Genomic DNA, 24,800 nt, shown 5'->3' on the forward strand with positions numbered 1-24,800 from the left:
AGTAACCAGTTGTCTTAATGAGAGCACTAAGGGCCTCCGCCACGCTCTCCTCTCTGTTCACGAGAATGACAAACAAATTTCTGCTTCTTGTTGTTATCCGCTTCGCTCCTTCGCCGTCTTGCTGCCCATAACCTCCTCCTCCTCCTCCTCCTCCTCCTGGCACCGGGCCATAATTGGACAGAGGGAAGGACGGGTGAGGGAGGGAGAAGCTGTCTGACGGAGGGACAGTATCAAGCCACACCCACCCGCGGTACTGACCATGGGCGGCGCGGTCGTCCTGTGTAGTAAGCGTCCTGGGCGTTAATGATTGTGTGTGTGTGTGTGTGTGTGTGTGTGTGTGTGTGTGTGTGAGGAGAGAGAGCGAGCGTTCAAGGCGCCTTAAAGTTGTCCGCCGAATCTAGACGCAAAGGAGAGGAAATTTGGCCAAGAAATCTTCGAGAGGGAACCATCGCGATGAAATATGTCCCTCGTGTTGGCGATCACAGCGAGGCCTTCACTCTTTGGATTCAGCCCAGTGTTTCCCTGAGACTTTTTTTCGTATATGCTTTATTTCCCCCATTATTTTTTCCTGTCTCTTTCATGACCTTGAGCCAACTCCCGTATCCTCTGGGCCCCTCGCGACCCTTGTGCCACAGACCGGAGCGGGGAGGTGACTGGTCAGGTTGTGTCGCTACTGTGCGCGTGGCCGTACGAGACCGCCGTTCACGAGGCTGTAACGTAAAGCATTCTTGTGTTTCTACCGACGGAAGTTTACGTTGAAGAAGGTTGGGTTAGGTTAGGTTAGATGGGGATATTACAGTTGTTTGCCGCCGGAGGACGTCATTCATGAGGCTTTGAACGTTAAATACTTCTTCGTGTCCACCTGTTAATGGTTAGGTGATGTGAAGTGAGATGAGGTGAGGTGAGGTGGTGGGGCCGTCCTTTCTCACCATCAGATACCACACGGGTTACCAAATTTCTAGTTCCGGAAGATTAGATTAGGTAATGTTTCTGTTCATCACCACGAGGGGCGTTATTCACAGCTATCTGGAGACACTATAACATCGTACTATAAACGCAAACGGTCCCTGCTTCTGACGGAGGTGCAGTGAAGCGATATATTGCAGAAGATTTGTAGTGGCTCTCCTGCAGGCTGCATTGAACACTTCTCAGATTCGTTATACGGAAATGAAAGAAAACCCGTCTCAGAATAGCCCTAATGAAGTGTTGTGCGTTGAAAGACCGAAAGGGAAATTACAGCTACATGTTTCCCTTTCATCCCGCCACGCAGCACAAGGAAACAGTCGTGGTAGTCGTTAGCAACACGTTCTTCAGTTCCAAGGCGCCGTGACCTTGAATTTCCCGCGCTAGAACACAGGGCTGAGTACCATGAAGGGGTGGAAGTGTTGAGGTGTGCATGTCGAAGCGTCCCTCAAGCATGACGAAGTGTTTTTATGCCCAGGCAGAGGTGCTTTCACGGTGCTGAGTTGGGAGTAGCGCTGTGGCCTTTGCGCAGACAGAAAGGTGCGCATTATGCTCTGTCACGCTCCTTGGCGGTGAAACTTGGCCAGCTGAGGACACGAGAGCATGGCAACATTACTGGTCAATCATGTTTATGTAATCCCACATCCTGTAAATCATTGTGAAGTGACTATTAACCCCTCCAATACTGGTACATATTTTTGTCGAGATTTCTGTACGATTAGATTATTTTTGGGGCATTAGGAAGGGTCTGTGGAGGTCAGAAGATTAATGGCTACAGTCTACACTATTTTAATCCCCCACATAAGTTTCTAAAGCTGTATGAAATCTCCAGATAGTCACCAGAATGAATATGGAAACGCGTCATGGTACTGAAGGAGTTAATATTTGTAAGGGTGGGAATCGTAAGTAGTAGGATATTGGTGTGTTTAGGGTTCCCAGTGTGTCTCTCCCAGGTGTGCAGTACCTGTAGGAAGTGACGTGTTTGTTGAGAGTAAACTATAAACATGACTGGCCTGCTTGTCCTCCCAGCGTGGTGGCGTGGGAGTCGCGCCACGCCCCTGTCGTGCATCCTGCTTCCCGTGTGTGACCAGAACCCTTTTTTCTTAATTGCAGTCGAAAATGGTTACCTCCGCCCTTACGGAAGCTGAGCCAAGGGCGTGTGGACCGCGTGACGTCGCCTTCGGCCACATCGCCCGCGACTGATACCGCCCACCCTAAGGAACCGCACGCCCACAAGCAGATCAGGAAGGCTTACTCGGAACGGCGGTTTAAGGTAAGTACTGATCCAACTGAATGAGTGAGTGAGTGAGTGAGTGAATCTGAGTAAATGAGTAAGTGAATCAGTGAGTGAGTGAGTGAGCGAGTGAAGGTTTGGTGTGCGAGTTACGTAACACTTCAGTAACCTCACGCCTTATCAAACACCTTAACCCTTTCACTGCCTTGGCTTGTCCTCATTATTCATACAGTGTTGCGAAATAAGTTTGGAGTACAATTTCGAAAACCATCAGTGACAGAAGGTGTTTGGTGTTGTGTAACCATTTTTTTTTTTCTGAGTAAGTTATCGAGAGTCGCTCCAGTAAAACAAAGGTCGTGTTGTCATTACATTGGCGCGTTTTCGTCAACATTTTTCCGTCAAATAAAAAATTTAAAATAAGTCCGTTTGTAATATGAATAAATACTAGATATTTTTTGTTTTTGTTTTTGAAAATACAACTTTAATCGATTTTCAATAAAGAAAATATCCAATTGTTTAGTGTCACATCTTACATTTGACTTATGACGCATGACTCAGTTGTTGTGTACAGTTTTAGATGCTCTCTGTCTCTCTACTGGTGCACGCTGGGAACCATTGACTCATTTAGTTCATCTGTGATTTACAAAACTTCAAATAAGGTGCGGAACAGCGACTGCTTGCCTGCGTGTCAGTGTGTTGTGGCTAACTGGCGCAATTTCCTCCTCGCCACACACACACACACACACACACACACACACACACACACACACACACACACACACACACACACACACACACACACACACACACACACACACACACACACACACACACACACACACACACACGTGATGTCCACTTCACTCGCACCGCCATGTGAAGTCACGATGTCTACTTAGCGTCTGTCACGATTCCCACAGTTTGCCCAAGTTTTCTTATTGACGCCTCATCGCTCTCAGGTCTTTTTTTTTTTTTTTTTTCTTGTGTTTTTATCCTTATCTGTATGTAAAGTATGCAGTGAATCGTGTTTGGCATCATAGTTTAGACACTAATAATATCGCTGATTATGACTGGGCAGGAAACACACACACACACACACACACACACACACACACACACACACACACACACACACACACACACACACACACACACACACACACACACACACACACACACACACACACACACACACACCACTGATGGCGTGATGACCTTTAACCTCCGCCACGCTACAGCATCGGGTTATACAAGGCTGGAAAAACTTGAGTGTGCCGTTGGTTGAGGCTTCCGTGGTGAGGTGGTCAACAGTCGTCCTGCAAACCCTAGCCATAAATAAATGACTGTTGTATGCATTGAGGGATAAAAAGTTGCATAGAAGACTGAAAAAAATTAGCAGCAATGACAGAAGTGTCGTGTCTCATTACAATTAAAGATCCCCTCCACCGTCCCGCCGATCCACACAGCCTCCAGGGCCAAAAAGACTGGAAGGAGTGCCGCCCGGGTGAAATGGCGTGGCTGTTAAGCAGGATAAGAGCGCGGGTGCCAGGCCTGCCCCGCGTGTTGCCTCGTCACTGCCTGTTGCGTAAGAAGCCTTAAATGTCGCGGCGGTGACACTGATGACCGCTGGTAATATTTGTTAAGCCGTGTAGGTGGCCCTGGGAAGTGCGTGAGGCTGTGTATGCCTTCATCGCGCCAGGTCAGGTTAACTGTGACGGAATCTCGGGGCCGTGTTGTTTGCCGCGCCATTAGCAGGGCAGGTGCGGCACTATCAGCGGCACGGGCGGCTTGGTTTGATGGCACGAGCAGTACTCATGTCGGTGGCGATGACCCGCGGCCCTTGAGGTGCCCTATTAGGTCATCACGGGGCCGTTACTCCCGCCAGGCCTCTGTGCGCATTTAAGATCAGAAGATGTGAGCCGCCTGGCATTGTGTGCACGTATAGATCTCTGCGATACGGGCTGGAGACGGAGTGAGTGGCGTGGGAGAAGTTGGGGTCATATTCTAAAGTACTGCGCTGCACCTTCACTACTTATGTAAAACTAGTGAAGGTACATATGTTTTTAAGTACGGTTAATAAAATATCTACACTATTAACAAGACAAATACTCTGGAGACCCCAGCTAATCATCTGTGTGACCTTTGAAAACAGTGGTGGTGAAAGAGCAAAGCTTTTCTGAATACGGGTCATAGTTGAGGCCGCCGTGACTGTTTGGGGCGAGGGTAGGGGAGGCCTGGCACGGGGCACAGCTAGGGCAGGACAGGAGGCGCCATGGGGGACGCTATGCTGAGTGTACGGGCGTGAGGGGGACGTGGGCCTGGCTTGGTGGTGAGGGCGTGACGCTACAGCCTTGGTATTTCCGTGAACGAGATAACCAGGTACTCGCAGGGGAAAAAGTAGGCCGCGATGGGTGTCTCTGGGGGTGGGGACTTGCACTGTATCCCCTCCCACACCCCTACCACCGTCCCGCCAAGCCTCACGACTCTGAGGTGCCTGTGGTCGTTAAAATCCTGCGGGGTCACGGTGCAGAGACGTGGTCGTGTTTGGCTGAATTGTTAATTTTCAGCATACATCCCCTGGCGAGACTATGCAAAGGACTAGAGGCTTCCTGCGCTCTTTTGCCGTGTCCTTGTGAATACTGTGTGTGGAGGAATTCTGTGGCGGTCTGCTCTTGTGTCCACTGCCTTGAGGTGGGAAGAGAAAAGGACATGGTTAGGTTAGGTTGGAATAGTTTGCCTCAGATTTTATTAATGTGGATTAGAAATGTTTTGATTCATGTTAGTGTCGGTATTCTCTCTCTCTCTCTCTCTCTCTCTCTCTCTCTCTCTCTCTCTCTCTCTCTCTCTCTCTCTCTCTCTCTCTCTCTCTCTCTCTCTCTCTCTCTCTCTCTCTCTCTCAAAAGACGCATTTTTTTTTCCTAAGACACTGAACAAGGAACACATGGGTAGAGGAGATTACAGGAATGGTCGCGAGATAAGCCATGTCTCTCTCTCTCTCTCTCTCTCTCTCTCTCTCTCTCTCTCTCTCTCTCTCTCTCTCTCTCTCTCTCTCTCAAGAAGCAGGAAGTAAAGTGCTCACTCACTCACTCTCATCCCACCCTGCCCCATCCCGTTCCACCTGTGCCACCTCAAAACATTCAGTCGGGACCCCACGGAGGTAACCTTTGTCCTTTATCCTCATGCCTTCCCCCCGCCGCACTCCAGGGAATCACGTGCTAATATCCACGCACCGCTGGCTCCTCCCTCCTTGCCCCTCCTTGCTCCTTGTCCCTTCTCTGGCGTATACGTTCATAATACAGAGAATAGTAAATATTTGGTGGTTCTTACTAAGGTTTGTGTTGTAAGGCGACTGATGGTTGTATGAGAGAGAGAGAGAGAGAGAGAGAGAGAGAGAGAGAGAGAGAGGAAGAGTAAAGGGAATAAAAGAAATATTGAGACGTGGGAGAGAAAGAGAAAAAGCAAAAAGGCAACGAAGATTAAATACCAGTGATCTAGAGAGAGAGAGAGAGAGAGAGAGAGAGAGAGAGTTAAACACAGCAGACAAGACAGACAATTAAAGAGCAGGTGATGGGATGAAAATGTAAACACACACACACACACACACACACACACACACACACACACACACACACACACACACACACACACACACACACACACACACAAAAGGAGGAAAAATCAAGCAAATATCAAGAGAATTCAGTGAGAGGTGAACAAGAGAGCTTAGAGAGTGTTACCTCCAGGGACACCGTAGAGGAAACACAGCCAGTTGTAGAGAGAGAGAGAGAGAGAGAGAGAGAGAGAGAGAGAGAGAGAGAGAGAGAGAGAGAGAGAGAGAGAGAGGCAGATAAGGTCAGAGTTCCTTCCTCCTACAGAGAGAGAGAGAGAGAGAGAGAGAGAGAGAGAGCCTGATAATACAAAACAGTAGAAGAAAATACAAAATCTAGCAACAAGAGAGAGAGAGAGAGAGAGAGAGAGAGAGAGAGAGAGAGAGAGAGAGAGAGAGAGAGAGAGAGAGAGAGAGAGAGAGAGAGACCTACCCTCCTTCCTCTTTGATGACAGGAAAAACGGAGCGTGAGAGAAATAATTTATAGTTTTCCTGTATATCATGATTTATATAGCGGCCATCTTGGGATTCCGTAATTCACTTGTCGAATTTTTGGCATTATTTGTATTTATTATTTCCTATTTCGTGATTATCTGATTTTATTTGATTCTTCGTTCTTTTCATTTTTTCCTTATTATTATTTTTTGGGGTGTTGAGAAAAGAAAGAGAGGGATTTTCTTGTTCCTTTTTTTCACTGTATTTTCTTTTATTTTGTTTTATTTCTTAGCTTGAGAAAAGTGAACAGAGAAATTGTCTTTTTATCAACAAAATTATGTAATTGATTTTAATGTATTAGTTTATTATTGATTAGTTTTTGTTTTCTTTTATATTTTTATGTAGTATGAGACAATGGAAGGACAGGCATTTATATCTTGCTTTTATTATTATTATTATACATTTTTCGATATTTTACGCATTTTTTTCCCCGCTCCTTTTTACTCAGCAGAAAATCGAGAAGAAAAACAGAACGAAAGGCAAAAAGATGAATAGTACCACCAAACACCATCATTTCCTCTTTTCTTTCCTTTTCCTCACTTTTCTTCATAGTTAGGACAATAAAACACAAACCGACAGCAAAATACTAAGACTAATTTCCGTGTACGAGAAAGTTTAGCGAAGGAAACAGTCAGTCACAACAACCATGGCAAGGCTGGTGTTGTTTGTGTTGGTAGTGGACACGAGGCGACCCGGGGGAGGAAGAGGTGAGAGGTGAGATGGGAGCTGGTCAAGGGAAGGGAGGGGGTGGCGGTGGCAAGGTTGGGATGCATAGGTGTAGAGAAGTAGCAGGCTGTGAGTGTGTGTGGTGGGACGCGAGGACATGGTAAGGGAGGGACTGTAGTAATAATAGTAGTAGTAGTAGTAGCAGTGGTGATGTAATAGTCGTAGTAGTAGTAGTAATATAGTAGTCGTGGTGGTAGTCGTAATATTGTCATTCTTATTACTTTGATGATTTATTCCTGTTTTTTTTTTTTTCTACTACTACTGCTACTGCTACTGCTACTACTACTACTACTACTACTACTACTACTACTACTACTACTACTACTACTACTACTACTATGGAAATATCCCTCTTGTCATCACACATTAACATCGCAAGCATTCACTGGAAGGCGTCCCAACCCCAAACTTGCTCCTGTCCCATCGAGTCTCGTGCAGCGTGAGGCAGGGGAGGGAGAGGGCAGGGAAGAACAAGGCAGGGCAGGGCAGGGGCTATGGGGGTCCACGCTGCGGCACCCGCGGGGAAGGGGAATCAAAAGGTTGCGGCAGAAGTGTTGGCGCGGCGCTGGCGAGCTATCAAGGTCAGAAAAGTGCACACCCCGCATATGGCAACAGACTCGCACATGTTTTTGGCCCTCCACAATTAGCGTGTGTTTGGGGTGTACTGTGTGGAGGGCCGGCGTCCAGGGGGTGTCCAGGTGTGTAATAAGTGGTCACCTGGGGGCTGGCGGGCGCGGGGGAGCCAGTATAACCCCCGGTGGTGGATCAGGTGGAGGCGGGAGGGCACTGTGTCACTTCATCCCACGAACAACGGGTTCCAGGCTTACATTTGCCATACTCCGGGTGTCTCGTGGCCAGTCTCCCTCACTTCCCGTGTTTTCTCCCCGCGAGTGAGGGAAGGTAAAGGCGTGATGGGGGGCGGCAGGCAGAGCGGGGCGTGAGTCGGGGGCGAGTGGGAGGGGCAGGCTGGGCGACGGGGCGGCGGGGAGAAGCGTAACGTGCCCGCGGCTGGCTGTCCCTCAGAGTCAGTCAGTGTGTGTGTGGCGTGCCGTGAGGTGAGGGCCGTGCCGCGCGCCGTCCACGCCTCCCTGCCTCCTACCTCCGTGTTCCTTCTCCTCATAAATCACCGCCCTGTAACGGAGGGAGGCAAAAAAGCGTTCCCGTCGACCCATGGCGCCGTCTGCCTCATACGTGCGATGCCACAGACGTGCAAAAAAACGGAAAAACAGGAGTAATGGGGAAAATGTATTGGTGACTGTGTGTCCAAGTTACGTGAAAGAAAGTGAAAGCTGGAGTCCGTGGCGTGAACTTATTATTATCATTATGTGAGTGTGGTGTCATCTGTGGTGGGGCGTGGCGTGTAGCTAACTGTGGCGCCCTTCGCTGCCCTCAAGTGGCATGTGATGAGGGCCAGACCTTTGACGATGGAAAGTAATGGTGGTGATGGTGGTGGTGGTAGTGATGGTGGTGGTGGTGGTGGTGGTGGTGGTAACTTGAGGTGTGAGTAATGCTTGATAATGGTGACAGTGGCGACAGTGGTGACTTGGGGTGACGGTTTAGGAGAATTTTGTTACTTAGGAAGCGAATACTTCTTTGACTTTTCTTTTCCGTGTGTGTGTGTGTGTGTGTGTGTGTGTGTGTGTGTGTGTGTGTGTGTGTGTGTGGGGCGTGTGTGCATAAGACTCAAATTACCACTTCAGTATCTTCGTTTGAACCTTTAACCCATTACATTAACCTATAGTGGAGTGTATAAAAGTGACGGAAACAGGTAAAGGTGCCGCATTTCCAGGTGTTAGACTGCCTTGTGACACCATTGGGCGGAAGGAAGGGAGTAGGAAAGGAAAGGGACAGGGGGACAAGGACACACGAGTATAGGACACAATCAGGAAACGGGACACACACCAATGGGACACAGGATACAGGAGTGCTGGTGTGGGGAGGGGAACAGGCGACAAGTTATAAGGCCCAGTGACCCACCGCCCTGCTTACTCGTGTCCCTTCACTTAATTAATGTGCGCTGCAGTAGGCCGTCAGCAGGCAGCCATTATTGACGGGCAGGGATCACAAGTCTCCTGAAGCGGTTAGGAATGCTTGGGAAGAGTCATAGATTAGGTTAGGTTAGGTTAGATGGAGTAAAGGTTGGTGTAGTATTGAGGGTGACATATGGTTAGGTTAGGTTAGGTTAAGTAAGGTGAGGCGAGATAAAGTGTGGTAAACTAAGGTGAATGATCTTTTCATAGTACTGAGTGTGAAATAGTTAGATTAGTGATATCTGTCCAGCTGAAGAGAGCAGGATGTGGACCAGTAAGGATGCACGATAGGATAGAATAAGTTAGGAAAGGATAGGATAGGTTAGGTTAGGTTTGGGTAACGATAATAATCACAAAGGATAGGGTAAAGTAATGACATCCTTCGCTGGTGCGGAGGTGTGTGTGTGTGTGTGTGTGTGTGTGTGTGTGTGTGTGTGTGTGTGTGTGTGTGTGTGTGTGTGTGTGTGTGTGTGTGTCCCCTCGAGGGTGTATTTAAACATCAGATACGTAATATTCTCTCTCTCTCTCTCTCTCTCTCTCTCTCTCTCTCTCTCTCTCTCTCTCTCTCTCTCTCTCTCTCTCTCTCTCTCTCTCTCTCTCTCTCTCTCTCTCTCTCTGTATTTATTTTCAGCCTAGGGACTGTCTGTCTACATTTGTGTTTAAAGAAAATGAGAAAAGGTCGCGAGTGAGGGTGCTTTTTACGTGTGTCGCGAGGGAAAGTGAAGGTGTGTGTGTGTATGAGAGAGAGAGAGAGAGAGAGAGAGAGAGAGAGAGAGAGAGAGAGAGAGAGCCTTGTCTTTAAAACTGTGACAGGACATGAAGGTTTCCGCTCTTTGTGGTGATGACTTGTTAACTCTCAGGATAAAATGCCTCACCCTTTTGTGTGCCTCGCGTCATTTAGTGCAAGGGAGAGAATTTCACCTCGTACAGATTGACAAACGCGTGCAAGCCAGGTCGATATTCAGAAACGCTTTGCTCTCTCACCACGACTATTTTCCAAGGCCACAGAGATGATTAGCGGGGTTTTCAAGAGTGTTTCTTTAGTTAATAATGTATAAATTTTGTCTCTCTGCCTCTAGAACCATAAAACCACCTTAACTTCAGTACTGAGACGAGTTTACATATTTATTCTGTTTACTATTTGGTGATTTTATACAGCTTTAGAAACTTATGTGGTGATTAAAACAGTGAAGATTGTGGCCATTAATCTTTTGACCTCCATAGATTCTTCTTAATGCAAATAGAATTGTCAGATCATATCTAACCCTTGAGGTAAAAATACATCCCAGTACTGAATGGGTTAAAAATCTCATGTAAACTTGAATAAAGCCTTTTGAAATAGTGAAGATGAAGCGGAGAAGTGTTTGAAAATACGCCCCAAGTCTGTGTGTGTGGAATGCCGCTGCTTGAGTGGCAATAGTGACCTTGGTATTTGAGTTACGTAATCTGTAGGATGTGTAATGACTGGTCTGATATGTCCCCGGTGATAAAAAGTCTCTACGATGTCTCTTCATTCTGCGTCGGTGTCCTTGTGTTTCTATTGAAGACGCTGGTTACGTGATGTGTGATAGTTTTGTTATTTTTCCCACAATCATATCGTGTCGGTTAAAGTTACTTAATTTTCTTTTATCATCGCTCGACATTCCTTAAAAAAAATGTCCTATGTAAAGTCAAATAGTTATGTTTATTCCTCAACATGTCACCGAAAAGACGTAATGTTTCCTCCCGTCATTCTTTGCAACGAGTTTCCTACGTCAGTGTTGCGTAATGCGGAACTTGGGTAAAAAAGATATCCTGTAGTTAGCGTTATAAAATGTTGCAATATCTTATCGATGTGTTAGAATGTATTAACTCGGCTTTGCATCTCGGCCTGTCATTACATCACCTGCTATCCCTCGGCACATGCACTGAACACTAGAGTGACAGCTACAGTAAACAAAACTATGAGTACACCATGCAGCTCTAAGGAGAATTTTACTGAATCATAAACTCTGGAACTCACTACCTATTTCTGTATTTCCAGCTTCCTACGAATTCATTTAATAGGGAAGTTTGCAGACATCCCAAGACTAGAGTGACAGACCTGCAATAAATAAAACTACACCATGACCCTCTAAGGAAAATGTCACTGATTTGTAAACTCTGGAACTCCCTACCTGCTTAACCCCTTCAGTACTGAGATAACATTTTTACCTCGAGATCCGTGTACGATTAGAGGATTTTTATTGACGTTAAGAAGGTTTAATTTCCACAATCTTCATTATTTTAATCCCCCACATGAGTCTCTGAAGCTGCATCAAATCACCAAATAGTAAGCAGGATGAATATGGAAACGCGTCATGGTCCTGAAGGGGTTAATATGACTTGACTTCATTTAATAAGTTTCAAGACATTTATCCCTTTATTTTTTTGCCTAACTCCCTCGGGACTGGTAATTCAGTAGCCTTTTTTTTTTTTTTATATTGCCCTTGGCCGGGTTTCCTCTCTTACATTAAAAAAAATAGATAAATAAAATCATACACTACCATTCCTCAGCGCTTCCCTCTCCAAAAACTTACGCAATGTTAAATAGTCACAATTTTCCAACATCACATTGAAAGCCGTGTATTGTCCCATCATTACGCGGGATTTCCCCCTTCCGCCCTTCTCCCCCATCTCCCCCCCTTTCCCTTCATCCGTGGCGGCAGCGGGGGCGTGGCGGGAATGATACGTGGGAGAATAAGGACGTGGGAATCTGAAAGGCTTCGGGGTGCGATTCATAAGGGTGATGTCATAATGTTTATCTAGTGGAGGTGTGAGTCTTAAGGCCATTGGTATTTAAAGGAAGTATTCTCCATTTTTATGAGTAAATAGATCCGTGGAAAAAACGAGAGATTAAAAAAAAAATCAGGAAATTAAGTCACGCTTCATTTTATCAGTGCCTCAGTAATACGTTGAGGTTGTCGTTATCTGCAGGAAGTATTTGTCACCTATTACCTGAAATTAAATCACAAGCAAGGCGAGGAATGATATGAAAGTACTCTCTCTCTCTCTCTCTCTCTCTCTCTCTCTCTCTCTGATATATATATTCAGAGTTATGTTAGTTTGAAAAGTCATCGTCTGTAGTTATAAAGAAAATCACCAAAGAAACATGGAAAGAAATCAGGGAAAAATAAGTAATGGTAGATTTATGAACTGTCGTGAGATTGTTAGTGGTGAGTCAATACGGAACTGTAATAGGGTTGATAGATTTATGGATGATGAGTAAATGAGTTTTTTTTTACAAGGACTGTCACATGTAGGCCTGATAGCTTCGTGTTAATGATTTTCCTATATCTATTAACCATCTTCTGTTTGTCAGTGTCTACGGCTCGCATTCTCAAACCCTTCTCTGCTTCATCTACATTATTTCAAGAGGCTTTAAGTTTACACGAGTTTTTTAAGGTGTTTTTATGGTTGTAGAGGCAGATTCACGAGATTTCTATAATTAACTGGAGAAACACTCTTGAAAACCCCGCTAATTATCTCTCTGGCCTTGGAAAATAGTCGGGGTGAGAGAGCAAAGCGTTTCTGAATACGAACATTAGTGATCATAATTAGTTTACATATAATTTACCTGTTAGAAGTTATTGCCATTAGTAAGACGAAGCAAGGAGAAGAACCATAAAAGAAAGTCTGCATCCAGTGTCTATGTGGGATCTGATTCGCTTGCCAGTCACCCTGATCCATCTTTAGTTACCTGGAAGTCTTGTGTTAGCTTTGTTTGCGTCTACACCTGTCCTTTGTTCCCGCGAGACTTGCACGAGGCCGGAGTCAAATCAGAAAGGGTGATTTATGCACCGATTTCAATAACAGAAGCGTCCCTATCAAGTCAAATGCACAGATTCTCTCTCCTACCTGTTCTCTCTCTCTCTCTCTCTCTCTCTCTCTCTCTCTCTCTCTCTCTCTCTCTCTCTCTCTCTCTCTGTCCGTCTTTTTTTTTCCACAGTTTTCATCCGTATGTCGTATCCTTTATCCTCCCATCTCTCTTTTACCCAACTGTCACCCAACATGTCCTCCCTTCCCATCTCCCCATCTTTCCTGACTGTTTACCTCCCTTCTCCGTGCTCCCCCATGCAGGTATCACCCCATTGAGTCTTATCCTGCCCATACCTTCTGACCTTTCCTCTTCCCTTTATTTCTCCCCATTAACCCATTCTGTACTATAACGCGTTTCCTTATTCATTCTGCTTATTGTTTGATTTTATACAGCTTCAGAAACTTATGTGGGGGATTACAATAGTGAAGACAGTGGCCATTACTCTTCTGACCTCCATAGACCCTTCTTAATGCAAATAAAATCGTTTAATCATAGCTAAAATTGAAGGTAAAAATGCGTCTCGGTATTGAAGGGGTTAATGTTCTCCCAAACCTTTAGAAACCGTGCCCTGGGTATCCCTATTATACATCCATCTATTAATCATAGAGTACTATAATATTCCCCTCTCATCTCTCCATCCTCTCCCTGTCCACCTTAATCTACCTATCTACCTGTCTTGATGTTATAGTCTGTCCTCTGATTTGGGTCTTGGGTCTCGGTTTGAATGGTGTCCCAGGGAATGCGTGGTTGTCAGATCTTGAGGAAAACCGTGAGCTGTCCTTGTAATAAGTGCGTTGATCAACAGAAAACAAGCATTATTCACATTAGATCAATTACGTTACCAATAAGCTACAGTGGAACCATGCCTGCTTTGGGGTCCGAGGGGTCTCCAAGTGCACGGGTTCGAATCCTGTCCACAGTCCGAGTGTAGGTTGGGCTTCCTCACGCGGGGTAACGGTCTCTTAGCGGGTGGGCTTTGAGATAGGAGGCACCCTAAAAAGTATCTCCTTTCACCCATAAATTCCCGTGAAAAGCCCACATGGTATAAATAAAAAGAAAAAAAAATCAAGGAGCCATTTTACAGTAGTTAGAGTATAGTTAGTTCCCTCATCCCTTTCTCTCTCTCCCTTCCTTTACTTTTCTGTCTTGTCTTTGCTCTAGCTCCTCGTCCCGCTCTGTTCCTCGTTCCCCTATTTATCTCCCTCCTTATGCGACAATGGGTCCATGTGTGGGGGCGCGTGGAGGGAGGCGAGTGTGTGTGGTTTATCAGGATGAACGTGAGCGCTCGCCATAAGAAGAAAGAAGCATGAAGAAAGTGATGAGTGCCTCTCTCTCTCTCTCTCTCTCTCTCTCTCTCTCTCTCTCTCTCTCTCTCTCTCTCTCTCTCTCTCTCTCTCTCTCTCTCTCTCTCTCTCTCTCTCTCTCTCTCTCTCTCTCTCTCTCTCTCTCTCTCTCTCTCTCTCTCTCTCTCTCTCTCTCTCTCTCTCTCTCTCTCTCTCTCTCTCTCTCTCTCTCTCTCCTCCTCCTCCTCTTCCTTTCCGTCTGTGTGTGTGTGTGTGTGTGTGTGTGTGTGTGTGTGTGATGGATTGGAGGCTCTGCTATTCGTTGTTGTGGTAGGTGACGTGTGTGTGTGTGTGTGTGTGTGTGTGTGTGTGTGTGTGTGTGTGTGTGTGTGTGTGTGTGTGCGTGCGTGTGTGCGTGCGTGCGTGCGTGTGCCATCCACGTGTCAAGTCACAATACAATTACCCATGAATTTTTAATGTCCTACGTAATGATATTTCTTACAACCTTCATATGGGTCAGAGAGAGAGAGAGAGAGAGAGAGAGAGAGAGAGAAAAATAACCCTTCTCTCATAGCATTACCATACTCTCAAAGTCTTAGTCAGCGCCCTATGCCAAACCAGCCTTTGTAGCGACGCATGTGACTGGATGAGCTGCAGGTTTGAGACAAGGACAGGTGTGGGACTAGCACTGCATAGGTAATGGTACAAGACACCAGGTAAATAATGGCTGGTGTTTTAAACTCATAAACACCTGGAAGAATGAAAAAAATAATTAAGTACCTCTACGCTATCTAAAGGAGTACTTATTTAGATTCAAGTGTAAATAGGTAGCAAGTGTGATTTTCTAAGGGATTAAATAGTCACGATAATAGAATCCAATACCATAAAGTTTCATAAAGAAAATCCAAGTGTGTGTTTAAGTAGAAAATAGCTAACAATTTGGATTTTCTAAGGGATTAAATAGTCTTTAGGTCACTTGATAATAAAATCCAATACCATATAATTTCATAAGAGGATTCCAGGTGTAGGTTTCAGTAGGAACGTAAAAGAGGTCACAGGTAAAGTTTTAAGGTGCAACAGGTGTGTCTTGGAAGGTGTAGGCGTGGGTGACGGGCACTTGGAGTGTAGTGGTGACGGGGTGAAGGTGGTCGGCGGGTGAGTCAGCTGGCTACCCACCCCTACTCCCCCCACCTCTCTCCCCCGCCCACCTGCCGGCCACCACCTGTTGCCCCCACACCCACCCCACACCCCCGCAACACTCTCCTAGGAGTCTCCCCCCCTCGTGTACACCCTCAGCAACATTACTAGCACTTGGGTTACGCACGCACACGCACACACGCAAGCAGTTCCTCCACGTCCATGCGGTTCCTCCCACACACACCTGCGCCCATCGCCGGGTTATATGGGTCAGGTGGTATGGTCATGTTTACGGGGGTCAGGTCATGCTTAGGGGCGTTCATTAAGGGGAAGGCTGGTGTTTTTTAGACGGTGAGAGGAGCTTGACAGAGAGAGAGAGAGAGAGAGAGAGAGAGAGAGAGAGAGAGAGAGAGAGAGACGCCAGTATAACGATAAAGATTCTCGGAAAACATGTCATTATCAGCGTCAGGAGCGTCGCCCAAGATGTTAAGGCTCTAGGAACGCCGCGAATATAACATAATTCTGACAACTCTGGTTTTCTTCATCCACCTCTGCCCCGCCCCGCACCACCCCACTCCGCCCCTTCAGCACAAAGACTCGCGAGGAAGCCGCCACCACTCGTCCCTCGGAAAGGCTGCGGCGCCACCAAGAAATGGCTTAAAAATAAACCATTACGAAATTGTGTGTCAACTTTATGGTGGTGATCGAGTGTCTTTATGCGTAATGGTGAGGGTGAGGATGAGGGTGAGGGGCGGGGTGCGGCGTGTGCATCATTCATACCTGGTTAGCGAGCTGGGGAAGGAAGGAGGCTCCCCGGGGCACGCCGCCGCTGCCGCTTGTCCTGACACGCCGCTGCTATTGATCCTCGTCCCCGTCACCAGCAGCTGATTAACACCATGTACACCCAGGCTGCCTGTCTCCCCACCACCACCACACTCACACACGCACAGCATCACCGCGCTCCGCCTCGCCTGGCCCCGCCTGGCCCCGCCTCGACCCTCCCCTCCCGGAGCGGGACGGCGAGGCGGGGCGAGGAGCCCGTAACACTGAGGATCGTCCTATGCACGTATCCTCGTCACGACCTGTCGCAGCTAAGCGGTATTGATTGGTCTCGCCTCGACCTTCTGCTGTTAAAGGCGACAGTTCAGCCATGGGATTAGGTCCGCGATCCTTCCTCGGCGGGCAGGCGGCACGCCCCCGCCAGCTGTGCCTGCCCAGGCGATAACGGGGCGGCACCGCACGGGTCCCGCCGCCAAGCCGCGCGTCTGCAAACAATACTTAAAGCCGTTAACGAGGAAGGAAATTTGAGTATTGGTAACCATCAATCGTGTGGAGATGCGTGCGTGACTCTCGTGCCCGGCGTGACCCGCTGGGCAGCGCTGGGTCTCGTTTAGCCGGGATGGATGGATTTTTTTTTTTTTTTTTTTTTTTTTTTTTTTGGGTGGAAGGTGATACATTTTTTTTTTATCGCAGTGCCACACGCCTCGCCGAGTGGGCGTCTGGCGCTCAGGAATGTTTTATATTTTCATTAACCTTGAGGCTGCAGGCTGCCTTGTTTAGCGGGTGGCAGACGGTCTCAAGGTCAAGCTTTTTGTATTCACGTTCATTGATGCGACAGGTGATGTGAGAGGCTTTGAAACACGCGCCAGTAGTAGTTGTAGTGGCGGTGGACACGTGACGCGACAGTGGCCGCCAGAAATCCGAGGACATGTCGATGTTGGAAAAGATTCGTGAGCGAGGAGCAGAGATGGGGCGACGGCTGAGCGTGGGCATGACGGGCGGCGGGAGCTCGGCCCCCCGACGGGTGAGCGTGGGAACCATCCCGACGGGGCGAGACCGTCCTGCGTGCCCGCTCAGCTTCTCGCCCAGCGCCAACCGCAAGAGGACCAGCCTGGAGTGTTCCCCCGGAGACGTGAGCAGCCACCTGTACACCGCCATGGTGGGCGCCCTGCTCGCCCAGCCCGCCCAGGATGTTCTCAAGGTGCTTCACTTCCCAATGTTCCTCTTGTTCCCTCACTCCTCGTGCTGCTCCGCCTCATGATATTGCGGACAGGGAGTCAGGGGAGTAAGGGTTGGGTGGAGGTTGGGGTGTCGGGGTGAGGGGGTGCAGTGTTTGAGGTGCCGAGAAAGTTAGAGATGCGGATGTCAACAGGTTATACTGATGAGTCGCTGTGTGCTCATCAGATTTCAGATTGTTGTAGACGCCACACTTGACCGAGCCGTCCCCTGGTCTGCCTCAGCACCGCCACACTGACAGGAGGGTAACACCTGAACCAGTCAACCAGTACCTGTACCCCATTAATGTTACTTGCACTACCCCAATGTCGAGTTCTCACCCACCCTGCCTTCTTGCCTAACGTTCCTCTCCACACGCTAAGTACTTAAGCAGCTAACCTCCCCCCTCCCCCCCGACACACTCTCCCACTTACACTTGACACACTAATCTGTAACTTTAGCATAGTCTTCGCATCATTATCCCACTCGCCCACTCACATTATCCTGCCTTCTTCATTCCTGTCCCTCTCACCACTTCCACCCTCACTCAGACGCCTCCTCCATCCATCCGTCACGTGTCATCCCGCAGATAAGATAGCGATAGGCAGTCCTGTGACGCACGTTTCTCTGCAAGGAATGGACGGGGAGGGAGTCACGTTCACCGTCGACCCACGCGAGTTGCAAAAGAAAGCGGCGGGTGTGTAAATTATTCGGATCCTGTTGATTATTACCGCGTGGTTTTGTGAGCCGCCATCTGACGTGCTCATGTCTCACTTGTGACGTTTGGCTCTTCATTGTTACATTTCCCTGCCGCTGCGAGTTAATTGACAGCCTATAACTTCTTATACGAATAAATTGACTAGTTTTAGAAGGCTATTAATGAGGCGTGGTTACCTTGGGCTTGTTCTGGGCAGATAGGCTCCCTTTGTCTCCGCGGCGCCACTATAGCAAAGCATTCTAACTTAACACATTCTGATCCTTCAAGTGATGCACGTTTCCTTGTAGCAAGTAAACAATGCACGTCAGGGAGTCATTAATCTCGTGGCCTTGGTGTTGCTTTGTAATTATGACACGCGTCCTGCTTTGCCTGTCTGTGTGTGCGTTGTGTTGTGGTGTGTTGTGTTGTGGTGTGTTGTGTTGCGTGTGCTCCGTTGTCATAGCAGCATCAGCACCTCAGGATCTGTCACCCATTCCCCGAGGTTTGTGCTGCACCTGCATTGGAGAACGTCAGGGTATGGACGTCGTCATAAACAAAGATCTCAGAGGCCACAAGATTAGTCAGGTTCTCATGAGTATTTTTATTTTCAATAACAAAATTTTCCTTGTTAAATTATCACTGGAATCATGAGAACACCCTTGAAGACATCAGCAACCTCTAGACCTATTGATAGTGGTAGAATCCCTGAACTTTTGAGAATATGCCCCTAATTGTGAAAGGAGACGTGTGAGCATTTCATTCTTAATCCTTTCATTACCTTAACACGTTTCTATATTCTTTCTGATTATTATTTGGTGATTTTATACAGTTTCAGAAACTTATGTCGGGATTAAAATAGTGAAGACTGTGGCCATTATTCTTTTGACCTCCATACACCCTTCCTAATGGCAATAAAATGATCGAATCACACCCAAGACTCATGGTAAAAATGCGTCCCAGTACTGAAGGGGTTAAGAGGCAAGGGGAGGCGTGGGTCGCTACAGTACGCCTCATAATGATAGCGAGGAACCTTCTTGTAGTTTCCCTTTAGACTCAGATCTTGTGTATACTGCACTGGTAGCAATGATCGTTACTCTCTCCTCTACCTGTCCCAGCCCCGCCTCGCTCCGCTAGGTGTGCTGCAAAAGAGCACTGAGGGACGGACAGGCAGTGGAGTGCTTCAAGGCGTGACTTTATTTCCTGCTCTCCTCTTCCTTTTATTCCTACACTTTCCTTCTCCTCCTCTCCTGTCCTTCCTCCCATCACCCCCTCACCTGAACTGTTCATACCTGATTGAGTTGTGACTGGGTACCTATACAGGCTGACACACACACAAACACACACACACACACACACACACACACACACACACACACACACACACACACACACACACACACACACACACACACACACACACACACACACACACACACACACACACACACACACACACACACACACACACACACACACACACACACACACACACCATGCGCGCGCAGAGTCATGCACACCCACGTGGTTTCGCAATCCCGGTGATATCGATTCACTAGAAGACGTACAGTTTTGTCGTAATCAGTTTTTTTTTTTTCTTTCTTTTTTTTTTAATATACGTACATTATATTTTGCTGCTTTAAGACTTGTTGATAATTAATACGTATGGTTATTTTTCCAGGGACACACACACACACACACACACACACACACACACACACACACACACACACACACACACACACACACACACACACACACACACACACACACACACACACTATAATTCTGACAGAAATTTCCCACATAATTTCCTGCATCAATAGCATCATTTCTCACATTTGTGCAGCTTGAGTGTTACGTTACTTCACCTAACTTTCGTATTTTCTCTTTCCTCAGGTGAGCGAGAGACATGACCCCCGCAGGTGGCAGGGCCCGGCCACGGTAGGTGACGCTGTGTTGTTGAGGGCGTAGTGAGTCAGGGTGGGGGGAAGAGAGAGGCGCCGCGACAAAGAGCGCCTCGATATCGCGGTGATGACGGTGCCACTTCCGTACATTTACTGATTGTTGTTAGTGCAGTGTTTCCTGTGTTGATGTGACCTTAGTTATGCTGAGCAGGTGCGGCGAGCTAGTTCCGTCCTGGCATTAAGAGAAGGTGTCACAGGTGTCGCCACAGGTAGGGAGGGGAGGGTCCTTGAGCCGTCACGCCTCGCGGGTTGTGGTGAGCAGAGGCAAGCAATCCTGGCAGTATCAGTCTTGAGGAGACACGTGTGTGCGAGGGATTTAGGTTTCCACTTGTCTGTTTGTCTGTGTCTATCTGTGTGTGTGTGTGTGTGTGTGTGTGTCTGTCTGAGGGATAAGTATGCGTCTTGGTCATCATCGCCTCCTCACGCAGCACCTATGAGGCTGACCTAACGGGCGGCAAGAGTCAACACACCCCGGATGTTTGGCGCAGTGACGCTACCAGTGTTTGAGAGTGGAACTAAACATCCTGACCAGCAGGCGGCGAGCACATCCCAGGGAGGAATGCCCCCTCGCGTCGCGCCGCGACACATGACGCCGCCGCCGCCGCCAACGAGGCCATCCCTGTGCCTGGCGGGATGGGCCGCTCTGCATGCTTTATGCGGGCTGCGGAAAAGGAACAATGACGGTGGTTGCGTGAATGAATATAAAGTAAGTCAGGGCTATTTTTTGCGCCGTCAGGTTTTATAGAAGCAGTGTCATAGCGCCGGGCGGGTGAGTGTGGCAAGGGTAGCATTCGCATAGTACACTTTGAAGTGCACTGTGCTCAAGGGTGCCAATCTGTGAGCATTGAGTGCGGGAGGAAGACGTGGCATGGGCGCAGCAACTAACATGACACGTTATTTTACAATTCATTCATTCTTATACAATTTTTAAGACGTGGGACAATCATAATTTAGCAATCGATTGTTATTTATGCTTGGTGGTCCTTGCTCTGCGCCGCGACCAGGGCGGCCTGTTTCCCCTCAAGCCAGCAGGAGTAGTATTTCCTTCATACCACGTGACATTTAGGCGGGAATCTCTGCCAAGCTACCGGGAGGCTTACTCAACGTCAGGAGACCGCAAGTATCCGGTGCAGCTGAGGAAAGGAGAGAGAGAGAGAGAGAGAGAGAGAGAGTGAGGAGTTAGGGAGGGAAAGGAGGAGTGCCAGAGTGACCCAGATGAGAGTGGTCAGCACTCAGCAACAACGCTCAACACCTGTGCCACATTACTCACGTGGCACACACACCACGCCACATCCTTGCCTGCCGCTGATGGAAGCTCGGACAGGTCTCCCTCACACCTGGCAGGCGGCCCTTCCCTCGCCAGGTGTGCTGTGAGAGTTTGTGAGTCGTGAGTGTTGTTGATCCCGTGACCCCGCCTTTGTATTTGACCTGACCCGTGGAGCAGATTGGCTGGTTAGGTCGTGACAAGATGAGAGAGAGAGAGAGAGAGAGAGAGTAGTAGTAGTAGTACACAAAATACTAACATAACATTAATCATTACAATAACAGTCACAGAAACCACTTGGATGATAGAGCCTTGTTCTCTCGACTCCCACCCTTGACACCCTCTCCTCCTCACCCTCTATCCCCGTCCCCTCACCACGTACCCTCCCCTCCTCTCCCTCACCCCATCCCTCGTCATCGCCCGGGCAATCTCTCTCAAGTACACAAGTGAGCGCCTCCCGCCAAATATTCGCTCTTGGCTCCCTACCACTCTTGTTCTCTCAGATGCAGGAATTTTGTCCATTTATAAACACGCATACAGATCCACCTTGTTTGTCAGGAAGGAGTCGCCTCGTAAGTTAGCCTTCAGTCAACCCAAGTCCTTGAGGCTCGGTACGTGACAGATTGCTTGGGATTCATGGAGAAGCTTGGTCAGATTTTTGCTTTGTTTTGTGTTGTGTTGTTTTGTTTATCTCAGTCATTTTCTTATGTCATGTTCAGTGAAGAGGAAAGGAAGATTGAGTGGTTGATTAGTTTACCCTTTCAGCCATCTCTTCCTTATAGGCAAAGGTTAGTTAGGTAACACACACGCCCATATACGCACATAATATTTTGTACTCATTCAACCCCTTCAGTACCATGATGCGTTTCTATATTAATTTTTCTTACAATTTGGTGATTTTGTACAGCTTCAGAAACTCGTGTCGGGATTAAAATAGTGAAGACTGTGTCCACTAATCTTCTGACCTCCATAGACCCTTCCTAATGTCGATAAAATGGTCTAATCACACCCAAAAACTCAAGGTAGAAATGTATCCCAACATTAAAGGGATTAAGATATTCCATTGACTAGTATTTTTGGTATCGTGGTTATTCCCGGCGTGATGTAAGGCTGTGTACAGGGAGAAATCCGCGGGTAATTACTTCCGCCTATAAATAAACAGTTCCTATTTATTTATAGGGGATTCCTTACGTCACGGAGTTAGATTAGACACCTACATATACGAGAAATCCACTGATTATTGCAACCATGAGAAAAAGCAACAACTTTCACTTGTTTTTATATTTACAAAGTTCCTTATCAAGTGACGGTGGTTGGAGAAGACACCGCTGTGTACGAGAAATCCTTGAATGATTGCTGCCATCTAAAAATGCTAATTTCTATACTACTTGGACTTACATTATTCCTTATTAAGTCACAGTGGTCAGACAAGATACCCCAGACAAAATACCCACATGTAAGAAATCCGCCAATATTTCCAGCCTAAAATAAATAATAATAATAATATGTCTTAGTATTTGGTGCCCAGTTAACTAGTTAGTACTGGAGACAGATAAGAGAACAGTAAGTGTGAGAACCCGGTCAGTTATTGTTACCCAGTAAAAGTAACCTATTTTTACACTGCACGGCTGGATATAGCAAACCTAAGTATAACAGCACAAAACCTCTTGACCTTGAGGAAACTATTTATGACAAGCAACACCAAGAAACATTCTGAAACATTCCTGTGCCGCACCTCCGCGACACTCAAAGGCTCTAGTGGAAGTGACACGGGTTTCCAAGACTTAAGGTTCTAGCGACAGATTAAAAAGGTTTTCTATATTATTAAAAGGGAAGTGACGCGGGTTTTCAAGACTTAAGGTTCTAGTGGCAGATTAACAAGGTTTGTAAATTATTAAAGGGTTAAACAACCTTGAGAAGCAGGCTAATTATCTTTTTTGACGCTTTTAAACAGTCGTGGTGAGAGAACAAAGTGTTTCTGAATGATTGTAGGAGAGTAAACAACGGAAATAAAATAAAATAAAAACACAACACGGAAAGAAAATAACGAAAGTAAAAAGAAGGAGTAAGAAAGATATTGAATGCTCTTGTTTTTATTTTGAACCCAACGTAACCTAACCATTATTATTTTTCTCCCATAAATAATAGCACTACTGTTTCTTTTTTTTTTTTTTTTTCTTAACCACTATTACTTTCAACTATTACTTTTCCCCTCAATTAAATCATTAGTTTCTTTTTTTCATGATGCTTTTTTTATAGCAAAGATTCTTCAATTACTTTTCTTCTGGTATTTTCTTTTCGATCACCTATCTCAATACTGGCCATAGAAAACACGAAGACCTCTCCCTGACCTCTCCCTCCACCCTCGCTGTTTCGTCCAGATGCTCCAACACCGCCCCCGCACACCGCCCACTTCACTGTCACGGTCTCGAAATACCAAAGGGAAACTACGTAAACTTGTAAACCAACCCGTACTGTGAGGCGCCCTGTACCGCGTCCCCCGTGTGTACTTGTGTTGTGTGTTTTGTACTTGAAATAGACGGTGTGTTGTGAGGCGGCCAAATGGTACAGGAGCCGCGCCAGCTGTGTTTGGCGGTGGTGGTGGTGGTGGTGGTGGTGGTGGTGGATTACAGATAAGATCATTATATTGGTAGTCATGTTGGCGTTGTTAGCGACCGAGGTGGTGTTTTTGGTGAAACTCGATCACCGCACGAGAGAGAGAGAGAGAGAGAGAGAGAGAGAGAGAGAGATTCATAGATAGATCCTTTATACGTTTTATGCATTCTCTCTCTCTCTCTCTCTCTCTCTCTCTCTCTCTCTCTCTCTCTCTCTCTCTCTCTCGCTGGCCTCGACGACTCACGCATCGCCTTAGTTCAAATTGTCCATCATGCCTCGTAATTTGCCTCCTTCCTCATGACAACGTTCCCTCCTCCTCCTCCTCCTCCTCCTCCTCCTCCTCCTCCTCCTCCTCCTGAAATTAATGTTACCTTGTGGAAGACTCTTGCTTTCACCCGATAGTAGTAGTAGTAGTAGTAGTAGTAGTGATGGTTGGCAGTGTAATTTAACTTCACCTCATTTATTTCCGTCATTCAGTTACGTTCCTGATAGTCACGTGGAGGGAAGCACGTAAAATCATCACGCAAGTAGACAGAAGAGGGGTTTTGGGGGGGGAGAATGTTGAAAAAAAAGAGGAGAATAACTATGAATAAATTATCAAAAGAAAAAAAAAAACATTGACTCACGTACATGCCAGAGAAGTCTCATGTCAGTATGAAGTGACGTAGAAAAAAAAGAGAAAACGAAAAAAAAAAAGTATATTTCTACTACCACCACTACTACAATCACGGGACCTGTTCTCTTTAGTATATAACATTGTGTGTGTGTGTGTGTGTGTGTGTGTGTGTGTGTGTGTGTGTGTGTGTGTGTGTGTGTGTGTGATCCTTTGTCTCCGTGTGTGTATGCCTCCTCCAGTCTTTGCTTTGTTTTGTGTCCTTCTCTGTTCTGTGCATCTCTACACTGTTGCTCCTTTTTAGTGACTTTTTTTTTTTGTCTGTGTCTGTCTGTCTG

The 24,800-nt window shown here is 47.0% G+C and overlaps 1 protein-coding gene across 11 annotated transcripts in view; it reads left to right on the top strand.

Moving 5' to 3' along the window:
- Positions 1-24,800, top strand: part of LOC123511006 (kalirin-like) — a 310,494-nt gene that overhangs the window by 240,538 nt on the left and 45,156 nt on the right. For 8 of the 11 annotated variants that reach the window (XM_045266621.1, XM_045266619.1, XM_045266623.1 and 5 more), the window contains 2 exons: positions 2,077-2,236; positions 19,902-19,946. In XM_045266621.1, coding sequence (XP_045122556.1) covers positions 2,077-2,236; positions 19,902-19,946 — 205 coding nt within the window. The remainder of the gene's footprint in view (positions 1-2,076; positions 2,237-19,901; positions 19,947-24,800) is intronic. The other 3 variants (XM_045266625.1, XM_045266628.1, XM_045266629.1) reach the window with 1 other exon arrangement.

The sequence above is a fragment of the Portunus trituberculatus genome, chromosome 30 (genome assembly GCF_017591435.1).
Source record: "Portunus trituberculatus isolate SZX2019 chromosome 30, ASM1759143v1, whole genome shotgun sequence".
In the NCBI taxonomy this organism is placed as follows: Eukaryota; Metazoa; Arthropoda; class Malacostraca; order Decapoda; family Portunidae; genus Portunus; species Portunus trituberculatus.